At 39.3% G+C, this 16,151-nt stretch overlaps 1 protein-coding gene across 3 annotated transcripts in view; it reads left to right on the top strand.

Moving 5' to 3' along the window:
* Window positions 1-521: 521 nt before the first annotated feature.
* GRM5 (glutamate metabotropic receptor 5) overlaps window positions 522-16,151 on the top strand; it is a 243,967-nt gene continuing 228,337 nt past the window's right edge. For 2 of the 3 annotated variants that reach the window (XM_031066015.1, XM_031066017.1), the window contains exons 1-3: window positions 1,160-1,205; window positions 7,926-8,024; window positions 8,955-9,834. In XM_031066015.1, the coding sequence (XP_030921875.1) occupies window positions 9,156-9,834 (679 nt within the window). In that variant the 5' untranslated portion in view covers window positions 1,160-1,205; window positions 7,926-8,024; window positions 8,955-9,155. Of the gene's footprint in view, window positions 1,206-7,925; window positions 8,025-8,954; window positions 9,835-16,151 lie in introns of all 3 variants that reach the window. The other variant, XM_031066016.1, reaches the window with a different exon arrangement.

The following is a 16,151-nucleotide window of genomic DNA, read 5'->3' on the forward strand; positions in this document are numbered from 1 at the left end:
GGCACATCCCGCGAGAGGGGCTGTCAGATCGGTTTGCCCTTGGCGGGGGCATCGCTCCTCATCTTGCTGTGCCCAGTGTAGTCACCCTGCAGGCGAGGGAAGGGGCGAGGGCTGGAGAGGGCAACCTGTCCTTCATTCCCTCCTTTTTGCTTGATATTTCCGTCTCTGTGTGTGCATTTTTGTGTAGAGGGCTGGTGGCTGCTCTTGCATCCCTCTCTCTCCCTTTGCCAGAGAGCAGCAGGCAGAGCCCAGGCTGGCATGCTGCTTGGTTTCCTGGAGGGATCTGTGCCACTTGGTGGCACTAAAAAGTTGCGCTGAAGCCCCGTGCTCGCCCATACAAAAAGCCCCCTCGCCCCCCAGCCCGGTGCGGCAGCGGAGTGCCCGGGACCCTGGCACCGCGACCTGCGCGGACAGCAAACTTCGGGGGGGCAGCTCGCAAAAGGTCACCGGTACCGCAGGGGTAAACACTTCCCCGCGACTCCGTTTTAAACCTTTTGGTTTTTTTCCTGCCTTTGGATGATGCTGTTCGGAACCGATTACTGCTTTCTTACTTGCCAGAGCTTAGTGACGGAGAGAGGTGTCGGTTTGTAGGGGCACTTTACAACCTTCAGAGCATCTGGAGAGATTTCCTCACGGGGCAGAACACAGGGCTAGCTCGCTATAAACATAGAGATATTGCAAATGTGAGGAAGGGCGGAGGTGTTTAAGCAGGTGGGTCAGGCTGCAGCAAGTATTTAGGAAGACCAAGGCTGTGGTGGCAGAGAGCGAAGACCCATCTGTTGTTTCATCGTTTGTTTGTTTATTCCTCCTCCTCATGCCTTCCCCCTCCCTTAAATCCAGGCACCGTTCACGCCTCTTGCAAATGAGATTTGGGCGATGCTGAGAGAACAGCGTGTTGCATGGCGTGTATGTGCATGCATTCGCGGGGGTAGGGCACTCGGTCCTCAGCATTTGCCTGTGATCAGAAGAAAATAGGATGTGCCCATAGCTGGAGGAGTGACAATGCTAGCCGAGTGGGGCTCACCTGCTGGTGATCTTTGCAGAGGCATTTGAGGATTATTCAGCTCCAGAAGGTCTGTGTGAGGAGTGCTATCTCTGCTGTGGCTGAAAATAGGAGGTGCCTACCCCTACCTGTCTTAATTATTGCCACCAAAAGGACCATTTTGCCACCACTGTGGGAAGAAGTGCTTGCTGCCACTGACAAGGTAATGCTGTGGGTTGGGAGAGGGTATTTATGTGCCCTGGATTGTGGACAGAAACCTTGTGGATGAAGGAGGGACTCTTCCCCCCCCCCCCCCCCCCCCCCTCTTCTTCTTCTCTCTGTTGGTAGATGGAGGACTAGCACAACTCCTGGGGCACCAACAAGCCAACTGGTGGGGTACCTCTCTAGGGGCTGCAGGAGCATCACAGGGTCAGGGTGCTGGACGGCTCCTGGCGCTGATCCCTCTCGAGGAGCATGATTCGTGTGGGGCTGCAGGGACTGGGGGTACTGTCATACCTGGGCTTGGTGATGTGTGATACAGTCCCTCTGCTCACAAGTGGGGATTTGTCTTGCTAGGAAGGTATAATGGAAACGGGAATGTATTTGTTTTCCAGAGACAGCCAGGCTTAGCTCAGCCACAGACTTTTCTGTGTGACCTTGGGACAAATCACTCGGCTCTGCTCAGTGAGTCCCGTCTGTTACTTATTTAATAATCAAAGCTAATCCTCCCACGTGCGAAAATGATTCATTATGGGTTGAAGGGGACAGTGATAACCCTAGCCGAGCATGGAGACAGAGACCTAAGCACCAGTGTGGATGCGCACATGCATGTCTGTCTGTGTGCACAGCCGCTTAGTTGTGGCAGCACAGGTAGCTATGTTGGGAGTTAATCTCCTCCAGTAGTTTTCTCTAAGACCCAGATCTATGCATGTATTAGTAAAAAATGCGACCCTGCATGCCAAATGTGACCACCGTGGCATTTTTTACCACCGGTTGATTTCTAGGTTGTTTTATTTTTGTCTCTCCCTTCCCCAGACCTGGCTGATGGCAAACGCCGGCGGCGGGCGGTGCTCAGCACCAGGGACAGCGTCCGCTCCTCGCTGCCCGCTGCCCTCCCCGCTGCCCGGCGGCAGCCCTGTACCCCACCCCGGGGCCCCGCCACCCCGACAGCCTCACTCACATCCCATCTCTTCCCTGAGAAGCAATTCCCGGTGATGGGGAGGGGGTGACTGGGTGCAGGGAGAGCCAAGATGTTTCTTTCTCCTACAAAGTAGGGGATCATCTCAAAAGTGGCAGAGGATCATCTTGAAAAAACACCACTCTAAATCCTGAAAGGGAAAGATGTATAGAGGAGTTAACTTCCAGGCTCTTTAAATTCCCTATGACTTGGGTTTTTTTGATTACCATATTCCTAAACATTTTTATCGCATGCTAATCTTTTGCGAATTCTCAAATACTTTGACTACATTTTAATATTTATGTAACACGATCACAGCATTAATCATTGTTTCAAATGTTCACAGAGTATTTTTTGGGTCCCTACATGGCTTTTGTGTCATTTTATCCTCCTGCATAGTTATGACATTGCTGGCATAGTGGCATCCCACCATAACCACTCTTGTTGCAACTTGCTGGAAAATGTTTTCAGAAACTGCTATTGCCTTTTCTTGATCACCTCCTCCATCCCATACAGTTTTATTAATTGTTAAAATGTCTAGGATTATAGAAGAAAACCCACCTGGGCTATTAGTTCCTGCATCACATGGTATAAGTGGGTTTTGGTAACAGCAACAATACGTAGTACATTTGGCAAAATTACAAAGACCATTGCAAGTTTCCCTGGGAAATTAAGCACCTACATATTAAAGCCAAAATTGTTTCAGCAACCTGAAAGTGTGTGTAAACGCAACATGGGGAAGAACTTCCAGGGATTCCTAAGGATCTTGTTGATAATTAAAACATTCTCTGGTTATTAGCTATGAAGAAATGAGATCAACTCTTCAGTCTGTCATTTCCAGTGGACATTCTAACCAAATGGTGAAAATTCTCCCTTACTGCTTTGCTTTTTCATATTTCTAAGTGGAATTATGGAAAACTGGTTTGTAGTCTCTCCTTTTGTATAAAGCAAGGTTGTTTTTTTGTTTTGTTTTTTTGGTCAAAGATCTTGATCTAATGTCCACTGGAATTCGCAGAACTGATAATATAATGAAAAATGTTGGCTTGGTGTTGGGTTTTTTGTTTGTTTTGTTTTGTTTGCGCACAGAAAAAAAGAAACCATAGTAGGAATCTCAAAACAGAAGAGGGTGCTCATATTTTAAGATTTTCAAATAAGGACCGTTTGAACGCGTCAGGTTTTGTGTGACCAAAGTGCATCACCTCTGAGGAATGGGTAGGGGAGACCTCCTTCTGCAAAATGAGCCTCCCCAAAACATTAGGAGATAGATTCCAGAACAGCTTGAATGCAAAGCTTGGAGTTTGAAATGCCATAGCAGAACTCAGCAAAGCTTTGCATCCTCAGTGTACTTTCTCCTAACATTGGTCCAAATCAAGATGAGCTGGGAGGTTTCTCTCTTTATGTAACTGTTTCTAAGGCTGTTCCATATTTTGCTACTGTTAAGTTCTTCACTGTGAGAGAAGTGACGTGACTGACTCTGAACAATTCAGTTGCTGCTTGCTATGGTTTTGCCTTCTCTGATGACAAAACATAGGTGAATTCCTTGGGATATACTGATTTGATCCATATCAACACATATCATCTAATTTGTGATGGATTTAAATTAATTATGGTAGGGGTTGTAAATGAATGCCTGGAAAGCATTTAATCAGCAGGTACAATGGCTTAAAGTTATACAAACATAACATATAAGTAAATTTTGTCACTACAAGTGAATGGATTTTAAGGACGTTAGGTTTTGTGATTTTTCTGATCCTAAAAATCCTTTAAGGCGAACCTTAAACTTTAGATAAGTCTTTACAGATATTTGACCAATAGTATTCTTCTGAGAAGCACAGAACATATTCCTAAGTGCTTTCCTCGACTGGGCCGTGAGTTCTATTACAACACTGTTCTTTGATTAAGTAATCTGATGTTTTATTTTTATTATTTAAATCTGCCTGAAAATTCAGAAACTGTGAACAAGCCTGCTGTAAACTTATGAAAGTGTAACAAACAAGAAACCCAAAGGGAAGCGTTGTTACTTCTCTCGTTTAACTCCCCCACCCCCCACCCCCATGATACAGATGAGAATAAATAAAAAAATTTCCTTCGGCGAGTGGATGTTTTGCCTGTGAGAGGCCGTGGTGCCACGCGGGCTCAGATTGCAGAGCCCAGGTGCCTCGCTGCGGGCTCGCTAGTGGGCGCTGCTATAATAATGTAAGCCCCGGTGGAAAGGGGGTCACCCTGCAGCTTTGAACACACTTACACCTGCGGGAGCAGAAGCCCTTAACAACAGTCAGATGCATCCCTTGTATAAACTCTCGGCCACAAATATAGTGGAAAATCAGCTCTTTGTGAACCGCTGCTCACTGTCTGATTTTTGATCAAGTTGTTTAATAATGCCCTTAGATATTAGAGTGCTTTTTGTTTCTTTTGGTCTCTACAGACTGCAAGTACTGATGGACATGCATTTGAGATTGGTATAATTTTGAAAGATTTATATATTTTTAATAACAAAAGATTTGTGTGATGTTTCATGGAATATTACAGATGCTCATTTTCTACTCGGTTAAACCTCAACATGAAGTAGCTGGAACTCTGCCCTAAGGGAACAGCTGAGAATTTCTTCTGACAGAGTCTGGCATGAAGTTTGCATTGCCAGGGAGAACAGAGGTCACAGGAACATGTTGAGTGCTTCATCAGATCTGTGTCTTCAGTCATCTGGGTAGTATGTAAACTTTTGTCTGAGGTGAGACTGAATGAAGGACTGATAGGCAGTGTTATTTTTCTGTCCTACTTCTTCTGCAATTGCTCCAAGCCTCAGGTTAGTGTACCAGAAGACTGAGACCAAAGTGTCCTCTATCGTTAAAGCATGTGTCTTCAGGATAAGTTTATAGTTAAATCCATAACAGAAATAAGCAAGAAGCATTGACACACTAGTAATTAAGTACCTGATTCCATTTCACTTATGGTTCTGTCAATTTAGGATAAGTACATTGCTGATGAAGAAATTGAACAGCGTGAAAAATAAATGTGATCATAGGTGCTGTGCATGTTGTCCACCAATGAAAACAAAACAGATAAATTATTAAATGGGAAACAATTCCCATTACTTTGTGCATGCACTCAGGAGTTCACTGTCTTTGAAACTGCTGATATGTCTGTTCTCAATCTGAGGGCTATGGCATGTCAAATTCCCTTTAGGATTATCTCTAACAAATTAAACAAGAGTTATATTTAAGCTTATGAAATTTTACTTAATTTTGTTTTAGTACTCATCCTGGTTGTAATAATAAGCTGCCTGTGGTAAGAGAGAATTGTAATCAAAACATGAAGGAACTTGTATGTGATTCTTTTGGGAAAGAAGCACAGTGAAATTGTATATTTGAATAGTTCCCTTGGCCATCTTCTCTTCAGGAAGACTTTCTCCAGGAAATATTATTAGTGTGTTTAGTCTACCAACTCTCTGCTCAACCATTTTGCCTGAAATAGGATTTGTTACCTGATTATTCTCAGGATATCTTGTCATGCATGGCCAGCTGTGCCCATTGGAAGGATGACAGGCAATAAACACAAATTGAAACACTGGAAATTCTGTTTAAATATATATTAAAAAATCTTCTTTTTACTGTGACTGTGGTCAAACGGGTTGCCATAAAATTTTGCTGTCTCTCCACCCTCAGAGACATTATGAGCCTGAATGGACATGAAAGAGATATTAAGAACCTGACTGGACATGAAGCTAAGAAATGTGTTTTAATTGAACTTACAGTAAGCAGAGGGAACGGACCACATAACTTCCTGAACTGGCTTTCCACCTCAACCATTCTGTTCTTAAGTTTATGAGTGCAAGACCAGAGAACAAGATCTCTATTATGCAACACGAATACATTGAAATATTTGTCAATATAAATTCCAAGTTGTTTCATTACATTGTGAAAATATTGACTTCAGGTGCTTTGGATGTGAATCCTAAGCCCAATACTATAAAACAGAAGCAGTGTTCTCAGTGTAATTAGGAAAGTTTTAAGTCCTAAGTAAATTGACCTTAGCTTTAACCTAGTGAAGACCGTTCATTAATTGTGGAGCAACCACAGCCTGCATCTGGCCCCTTCTTTCCCCTTGGATGCCATGGAGAGGAAAGGTTTTATTGTTTTCAGAAATAGGAATCCCCCAGCTATGACATATCCTAATGTTGTGGAACCAGAAATATGAAGGAGCCCTTCAGCTTTGTCTCACTCTTTACCCTGTAATTTTATACTGATAGACACAGCTATAAGCAGAGAAGAGCAAACAGGTGTTCTTTGGATGGAAGAAGTAAAAATCGCCTTCCTTCCCTCTCTTTCTCATATATCCTGTATGGAAATTTTTAATCCATAAACACAAGACCAAAAAAATTGGTGAATATGAGTAGAAGAATTAAAATGATGGATTAGATTTTTTTTTGTACCACAAGCTCTCCCCAAGCCCCTGAACTGTCTCTGTTTGCACATCTGCAGATTCAAAGGCAGATGGGTTATAAAAAGGCATCTAATTGTATATCCAGTTACAGTCTGCAGCAGAGCTGGCACTTGTCTACATATACTTGTGTTCTGGATACGTAGCCTTAATTTGAGAAGTTCAGAAAAATAAGTATCCATGGTGTTAAGTAACAGAGTACTATTTCTCTTCAAATATTAGTAAGCTTATAAATAATTAAAAATTTTTAAAGTCATAACACAATTAATTAATGGTATAGGAATTTAAGAGCTCTGATCTTGTACAAGGATTTCCCCTGTAGTTCATCCTTTTGACTGTTTCAAATTATATGGTACCAACTTCAGAGTGATGGAATAAATAATTGCAAGACATAAGCAATAGTGATAGTCTGTAATTAGGGACTAATTAACCTGAACTGAATTGCTGTTATTCCTTAGTGGCAAAGGGTTGCAGTATTGATAAGCCAACTCTTCACAGAATAAAAAAAACCCCAAACCTTCTTAAAGTGTTTTACAGTTGTCTGAAACTTATTTTATTATTGGCACTTTATATTACTAAAATTAATATTACATGAACTTATTAATATTGCAATTAACATTTAATATTATATTAATTGTTTCCTCTTTCTAAGGATTTGTGTTTTATTTTGGAATACTCACTCAAAGTCACTCACTCCTCTGTGAAAATAATTTATAATTTATATATCTTGGTAAAATAATAGAGAAAGCCTAGCATCAAGCAGAAGAATATTTTTATATTTGTGTGTCTCATCTTCAGAATCAGAAAGAATTTCATTGTGTCACTATACAGAATGAACTAGCTGTGAGGAGTAAATTCAAGATTAAAATCCTGTGAGATTTTCAACTAGAAGAAACAGAGGTAGATTTTCAATGGTGACGGTTTCTTTCACTTTACAATATGTACGCACTGTTAGAGTCATTGTTAATGGATTAGAAGTGATTGATGGTGTCTGAAATGTATGAAATTTTAAATTATTTTTATATTGCATTGAAAGATTTATGTCAATAAAACTGAGATGGGGGTCTTCCCCAGAATTTTGCAGTTCTTTTGTTAAAAATGAAATTGGGCATACTGGTTCCCTATGTAGATCAGCATCTTAGATGTAAAAGTGCACTTACCTTTCTGTACTACCAATGTATTCACTGGCAGGTGAGATGGTACTTATGTGCTCACGGATCAAGACCTGGCAAACAACTGTTTAAGTACTATATTTGAAACTGGAAACCTTCTGCTGTAAATCCACTGCCAGGTGCAGAGCATTTTCAAATATATTTTCTGGTTCCACAGGTTAACCACAGCCCAAGATGTGAAGTGTTTGCTGATTTATTTATTTATCTGTCCTTCAGCAACAGTGAAGATGAGTGCAGATTGCATTTCAGTCTATAGGTAAATGTAGCTGATCAAATATTTTTGGGATTAGTACAACTCTACAGTGTTTATGTTGACTTTGTGATACCAGTGGAGACTGTAGGGTTGCGTACAGTATAAGGATTTTTCAAATTGCTTTTTGATGATTTTTGAAGTAAGGATGTAAAAAGATGAAAATAATTCCATTGCTTTGCTGGTTTAGAATTATTGTTTCTTTGCTTAAAACAAATATAAATATTAATAATAAAAACAGTTTTCTTAATCTTGCTTAAAAGCCAACTTATTTCACATTGCATTTTACAAAACAAAAACAGATTTATACATTCTGCATTCCTTAGAATAAAAGCTTTGTGTGTCAACAGCAGTTTCCTAGTGCTGGAATGGAAAATAGAGTGCAGTCCAGGGTACATTAGTGTAGCATATGTATATTAGAGATATAGAAAATGTCTGAAATTAAAGGGAGTTGTTTTCGAAGACATGTATTAGAAATGGCAGCACACCTTTCTTCTGTAGAACTAAATACTTGCCAGTCTTTTGTGCATTTGAAAGCATTTCCACAAAGAATTTTTAAATGTGATTTTCAAAAAGAAAGAAGTTGATTTAAACCAGCAGAAGTACAAGCCTAAGATTGTAAAGCACGTAAGTGAGATAAAGTTTTCCAGCTTCAAAGAATTTTTAAATGTGATTTTCGAAAAGAAAGAAGTTGATTTAAACCGGCAGAAGTACAAGCCTAAGATTGTAAAACACGTAAGTGAGATAAAGTTTTCCAGCTTGAAAATGATGAAAGGAAGAATATGCAGTAGAAAATGTATTACAGGCATTGACCACTGTAGAAATAGGTGCAATTTTAGAAAAGATTGTAAGATTTTGTATCTTAATATATAAGATATATTTTGCTGACTTTATAAATAATTTTAATGATCTTTATTTGTTTATTAATTTTTGAAGGGCATGAGGATTATGACCTTATGTGCAGCTCTGCATAGCTGTCCACTTGGAGATGATGGTGACTCCTTAGAGAACAGATGCCAACTCCTGGTTAACAATCAGTATAGAGCTCCTTCTCTCCAGAAGATTTGATAACTGCTTTTCACCAGCTCTCCAACTTTTTTCCATCATGTTGTCTTTACCAGCCTAAAATTTCCTAAAATGGTCCTTTTGCTGTTCCTTGCAATCCTGCTGTTGAAGGAAGATGTCTGCGGGAACTTTGGGCTTTTGGTTTCAGCACAGGCAAATGAGAGAAGAGTGGTTGCACACATGCCTGGTGATATTATCATTGGAGCTCTATTCTCTGTCCATCACCAACCAACTGTTGACAAAGTTCATGAGAGGAAATGTGGAGAGGTAAGAGAGCAATATGGTATTCAGAGAGTGGAGGCAATGCTACATACCCTTGACAGAATTAATTTGGACCCCACACTGTTGCCAAATATAACACTAGGATGTGAAATAAGGGACTCCTGCTGGCATTCTGCTGTGGCTCTGGAGCAGAGCATTGAGTTTATAAGGGACTCTCTCATTTCTTCGGAAGAAGAGGAAGGGATGGTGCGATGCGTGGATGGATCATCGTCGTCTTTCCGCTCCAAGAAACCCATTGTTGGTGTCATTGGGCCTGGCTCCAGCTCTGTTGCTATCCAGGTCCAGAACTTGCTGCAGCTTTTCAATATACCTCAGATCGCTTATTCTGCCACAAGCATGGACCTAAGTGACAAAACTCTGTTCAAGTATTTTATGAGAGTGGTGCCCTCTGACGCACAGCAAGCAAAGGCGATGGTGGACATTGTCAAACGGTATAACTGGACCTACGTTTCTGCTGTACACACCGAAGGTAAGAGGTCGCTTTTTACCACATAAAAATACTCTGATGTGGTCTAATTGATGGATGATGATAGTTTGATGTTGTTGGATTTTTGCCAGTCAGCTCTCAACAGTATAGACTTTTACTTAATAATAACTTTATATTCTCTCTGGGTCTGAAGTAGCATCTGAAGTAGCTTCATATTGTCAATGGCTGTAACACATGGGATGGTGTGTGATCTAGGGCCGCTCATTGGTAACAGTGCTTGATCTGAACTCTCCAAACTTAATTTAATTTAGTTGACATTTATTTATTTTTCTTTATCTACTAATATGTAGAATAATAATTATGACTATTTTTGAATCAATGGGTAGTGGGAAAGCATCTGGTCTTAGTGCAGATGAGAGGTAAATCATCATTTGAAACTGTAGCTGAGTCAGAATGTGTTCCTGCTTAAAAACATGCAATTCTGACTAATATTTGAATGCAAGTTGTTCCAGCTCCTCAATATATATATATATATATATATATATATTTATCCTTTTTACAGTACTCCATGGAGTATTGCACCACTTCTTCCTCTGCCTATGGGCATTGGTTTTGGGATGGAGCAAGGGAAGTTTCCTTGAATTCCCTCACACATTTATGAGCCATCAGGATCCAGAAAATCAGAACTGTGTGTTAAATTGCTTTCCTCTTTTTATTTATATGACATAAAGCTTAAGCCTTTTACCCAGCATTCAGAAAAGTATGTGATTAAAGGGAAATGCAATGGAAATGGAAAAGTGCACTTGATTTCATTACTTCTTGTACTGATAGAATTGAGTTCATCTTGCTGGAAGTGACTACAATTTGATACTGTCTTAAGAGCATGTTTTGTCAGGCCTTGCCTATGACACCAGCATTTAAGGAGTTTTATGGAATTAAGTTCTGTGATGAGTTTTAAGACCTCACCACATTGCCTCTGTTCAAATAAACAGATGCTGAATGGCAGGCTCAGAATACAATCTGAGAATGAAAAATGTTAAGAGATTGAGTAGTGGTGGTGACGTTGCTGAACAGTGGCAGATGCTGCTGGCTTTATTATAACCAATAGAGAGCAGATTGCCCTTCCCACACACTGAGTATGTTTCTCTGGCAGGCTTTATACTATTCGGAGCCCCTTCTGAGGAGATGCTGGTCCAACGATATAATGTCGAGATGTCTTTCCTCCTATGGATATCCAGAGAACTTATTCTGCAGTATTAAAAAAAAAAAGTTAGAATTTGCATGTGGATTGCTGCAACCATGTTTCCATAATGATAGTGAGAGCTTGTAAATAGCTGAACCTTTTTTTGTATGGGGATGCATGAATACAGTTACAGTTTAATCTAAAACTTCAGTGTTCAAAACAGTTTATAAATCACTCTACATGACATCATGTAGTGAGGGTATCCTGTACCAGCTGATTCCTTTGGGATTGTTAGGTGTGCAGCTTACCCTTCACAAATATGTATGAGTAACATCATGGTCAAAAATAATGCTACTAACAATAGCATAAGATTTTATATCCTGAATACTTTTGATGACTCATCTAGTTTGTGCAATGAACAACTTTTACACCTCTCCTTATTGAGATGGGATGTTTTTATATTCAGTGTGGGAATAGTCATGCTTATATCAAAGTCTGATTCTTCACAGAGTGAAAATATGTACTTTTTCCACTTTCTGTGGACACTCTTTGGAGCAGATGGTAGCATATGGCATGTTAATCTTACAGCAGAGGAACTTTGTACTCTGCACTGGAAAGAAGGGAAAAGGGACACAAGGGCTGGAGTGGGATATAGATGCTGTGGACAAGATGAGGAGTAAACGAGAGAAGAACTGAATGTGAAGAAGGAGAAAAAAATTATATATATAGCACAACATGTGCCTGCTTCTGCCGTTATTAAAGAGGATATGATAGGTGGAGCATTGTTAAAACCTGAGACTTCATTCATAGCATATTTACAGCAATATAATTTTGGACTTCAGTGAAAGAGCATTAAAAACTTGGGTAAATCTTAGGATCCTATCATCTAGTTGCAATGGAGATGAATAGACTCTCAGGTAAAACATCAAAAGTTTAATTACAATAAAACAGATGGCACTTATGATGGAATAAAAAAAATACTAGCTGATCAAAATACTTCTTTGAAATGTGACAATGTATGATCTTCAGGGCACTTTCTAAGGACTGTGGCACATGTTATCCCTTGTATTATTTTTAAGCCACCTTTAAAGACCCCTACACATTAATGCTGAAGAAAAGGAATTGAGTAAATAAGCAAAAGAGAGATTACTTCTTTATTTATTTATTTATTTATGTTGTAATTATTTTTAATTTTACTGTGGCATCTTGTAATTTATTCTAAATATGCCACTCAACTTGGTGTCCTACATTCACAGGTATTATTTCAAACAGAAAAAAATTTTGAATCCTTCTCCTTGAGATTTTTACTAATGTAGGATCCCAGAAGATCCTATAGAAGGTAGTCCTGCTTTTGACACATAGAAGGTACTTCTGACCAGCTACATTCATTATCTTTAACTAATTTTCATTCATTAATTTGCTTATTAACCATATTCTTCTGATCTTTGTGATCATATTCTGATCAATATGGTCTTTGGCTTCTGTGAATAATTTCCATGGAGAGGGTGGATCCTCTCCTCCAAAGCTGGATGGAGAGCAAGAAAGAGACATGAAAAACCTATTAGTTTCATTCCTTTGGTAGTCTCATCAGCAGATAAATTTATAGGCCTCTTTTGGTTCTATTATAAGAAAAGCCTGGCATACATGAACAATTTCATAATAAAAAGCTTTTTGTTTGAATCTTTCCTTATGAGCTTACCAACTATCTTTGCCTGCAGTGGATTAATGTTTTGGAAGGTTGATCTGAAGTTGTGTTGTTAAATCCTTACTTAAGACTTACAGATTTAAAATACACAAAAGAATGTTGATTCTTGTAAACTTAACTCCTTTGACATTTAGCATCAAAAATTAAACTAGGTGATGCCTCCAGGTTTACAAGTGACCTCTAAATGTAAATATTTTTCCTAAAAATGGGAAGGTAGCAAGGACAGCTGTCAGCATAGCTCTTGTAATTTTGAGGAGGAAGGTTCTTCAATCCCTTCAATAGAAAATGTGAGCAACAAATGAATGACATTTCTCATTAAATAAAAGTCATACTTTTGTAGTGTATTTTACATAGGCCAATCAGAAATCTTTGCAAGTCTTAGTCTTGGGTTGTAACTCTGTCTTGGCTCTGTCAGGAATCATTATCATCACCTTCCCCCTCTCTCCAACTTTTTCTTACATTATTACTTGTGGTACTCTACTCTGAACCAACCGGGCTTTAAAATAAAATTTTTCATTCACAATGAGGACTGCTTTCTAAAAAGCCATATCAGTTCTGAGGTTCAGTCCGCGCTGCGGCCCCATGAGCAGACAAGTTAGCAGTGCATGGCAGGGAGATGGGAATGAGCAGGAATGAGGGAAACTGGGATATGAAACTCCTTGTACTAAGGACCTATCACTCGAAGCCTGAAGCAATTGTCTCAAAATTTATGGGTTACTACAACAGGCATACAAGGGTGTGCTGGAGGTCCTACTGATCCAACTCTTTCAGTTGATGTTACAGATTTTTTTTCCACTTCTGTGGTAGGAGCATAGGTTAAACAAACTTTCCTTAAAATTAAACCAACATTCACTTCTTAAACCAACTTCACAGACAGACAGCAAGTCAATAATGCAACCAAGAACTGTGTGTGTGCTTCTGTTTGAGGAAAGGTAGCACAGCAGAGAGAAGGCCCCTTATTTAGTCTCGCAGACTTACAAGAATGTTTGAGATCCTTTTTAGCTCATGTAACTGTTGCCCACCTCTGTGGAAAATAATGCTCACAGGAAGGTGTAGAAATGGAAATTTGTGTGTGTGTTTTTGGGTGGTGATGGTTGGCAGGCTCATGCACCATGGGGATTTTTCTCAGCCTTTTCTTGCTTAACCACTTGACACCACAGTTAATTGAAAATGGTGGGAGAAATCTGGAAGAGTCTGGCTGGCTTCCAAAAGAGACAGAGTTGCCTGTTTACCTCATTTCCCATATGAAAGCATTCCCTGGTCTTTTTGAAAGATCAAAGAAAAATACGTGCAATTTTCTCTTCTCCAGTAACTGAGGTTTGAAAGCTTCGTTCTGAAAGCCAGTTTGAACTCAGTACCCTCCTGTTAAGCAGACTGACATTTGGATCAGGCCTTCCTAGTCAGAGACAAGATCAATCCCTGAGAATCTCTGCTTAAAATTTGCCTGGAGTCAAATTAATTAATAACTAAAAAGACAATTTTCATTGCCATTGGAAACCATTTATTTTGCTGCACTGAATGGGGTGAAGAGGTGATGTTTGCTGGAAAAATAGAACTGTACAGGGGTACAATTGAAACACAATAAGCCAAATATATTAGGGGTGGCAAGGGAGGCATTTATTCTGGTTATGTAAAAAGTGTAATTCGCTTTTGAAGGCAGCCCTTAAGAAATAAGACAGTTTGTTGACATTTTCTTCAGGCAGCTCTTCAGGTAAACATTGAATGAAACTCATCCTTAAAGTCCTCTGTGTTGAACTCCAGTTTCCTCCATTTAAATTAATCATAAGTGCATATAAAGAGGTGGTTCACATTTATTTTCTTGGGATGTAATCTGGCAAGCATAACAAAAGCAGACTGCTTTTTCCCTGCACATAAAGGTTATTTCACACAGTTCCTTTAATTTTTGTTCAAATGTGTCTGGTTAAAAGACTTTTTTTGCCCCCCTCCTTTGCTCCCCAATAAAAAGCTAAATCAAAATTAGTCATAGCCTGTGAGAATAGGAAGAAGAAATGAATGAAAGAACTGCAACAAGTTGATGTTAAACCAGTTGCCTGGAACACACTGTATTTACATGAAGTCTTTACTTTAGACTCTAGATTTGTCTCCTTTAGAGACAACAATTGTATCATGGTCAAAAATATTATTTGCTTTTCACAAAGTAATACAATTGAAATTTGAGTTAATTTTATTTGAAGCAGAGGTGAAAGTTTTAATGATTTATATGCAGAAAAAAACCCCATGTTGAAATAATGTACCAAGAATGTCTGTGCTAGTCCATGAAAATATTTTTATTTGCAGACAAAATCTATTTCTAAAAATCCATTCTGAAAATTGAAGAATTTCCTGTCTAAAGACTGGAGAGTATTCTAGTCCAGCGACGTTTAATTTTTTCTATTGGATAAAAATAGTTATGTGTTTGGAGTTTTCTGAAATTATTTCTAAACTGTTTCAAACATAAAATTTGAGATCAGAATTATCACAATTTGATATTCTCCTAATCATATTAATCTTCTAGCAAAACTGAAAAATATCTCTCATCTGAAAGAAAATATGGGGAAAAAATACTCAGTTCAAGTTCTAGTCCTTTCCTGTTGCTTGCTCATTTTTATTGAATATTGACATCTGAAAGAGGTAGCTGTTTCCTTGCCTAATTTCAAATATTGATCACAGTATCCCAATTGTGAAAAGTGAGCAAATGCTCTCTGCCAGCTGGGAATACTGAGACAGAAATGTGAAGCAACATTGAGTTAATGTTTGTCTTGCTCTGCAGTGAGTGACTGCCCAGACACCATTTTAACACCACTCAGACCAGACACACCTGCTGTGAAGGATCTTGGCTTACAGAAAAATATAAAGTGAGGGGTATACTCTGCATTCTGTGAGTGTAATGGGGATGAAAATTCTTAGGGAAAATACCACGAGACTGCAAAAGGAATATGCGCAAGGAGGTGTGCTATTCTAAATCTTAAAAAGAAAATCAATTTTTAAATGAATGGAAGAAGGTGGACTTAGCTAAGAGCAGGTTCATTCAGGTTGTCAAAATGTCACTTTGCTTCTTTTGTTTAGGGACTAAGTGTTTGGATGTCGCTTTTCCAGCCACTTAGACTCTTAGCAACTCAGTGGAAGTTTCAGTGTCATGAAATTTGCCTTCACTGAGAAGAAACAATAGGAGCCCAGCAACCTCCAGGTTCATCTTCCCTTTTTCCACTGCTCGAGGCCTGGAAATAGGCCAGTTACTGTCCCCATGCCCAGGCTGCACCTCTTCAATCAGAGAAGGATCTATAAAATTGATGAGATATGGAGATCTTTCAGAAAACAAAGTTTCACCACACAGTGCTTACTGGGTCATAGCAGTTTTATCAAAGATGATTCTTCTAATATGTGTTATCAGATGCCTCAGAGTAGTGGCAGCAATTCCTTTTCTGTATCCCTCATTGATATTTTGTCTTTGAGATTAAAAAGTACATGCTA

This window comes from Geospiza fortis, unplaced genomic scaffold (genome assembly GCF_000277835.1).
Source record: "Geospiza fortis unplaced genomic scaffold, GeoFor_1.0 scaffold16, whole genome shotgun sequence".
In the NCBI taxonomy this organism is placed as follows: Eukaryota; Metazoa; Chordata; class Aves; order Passeriformes; family Thraupidae; genus Geospiza; species Geospiza fortis.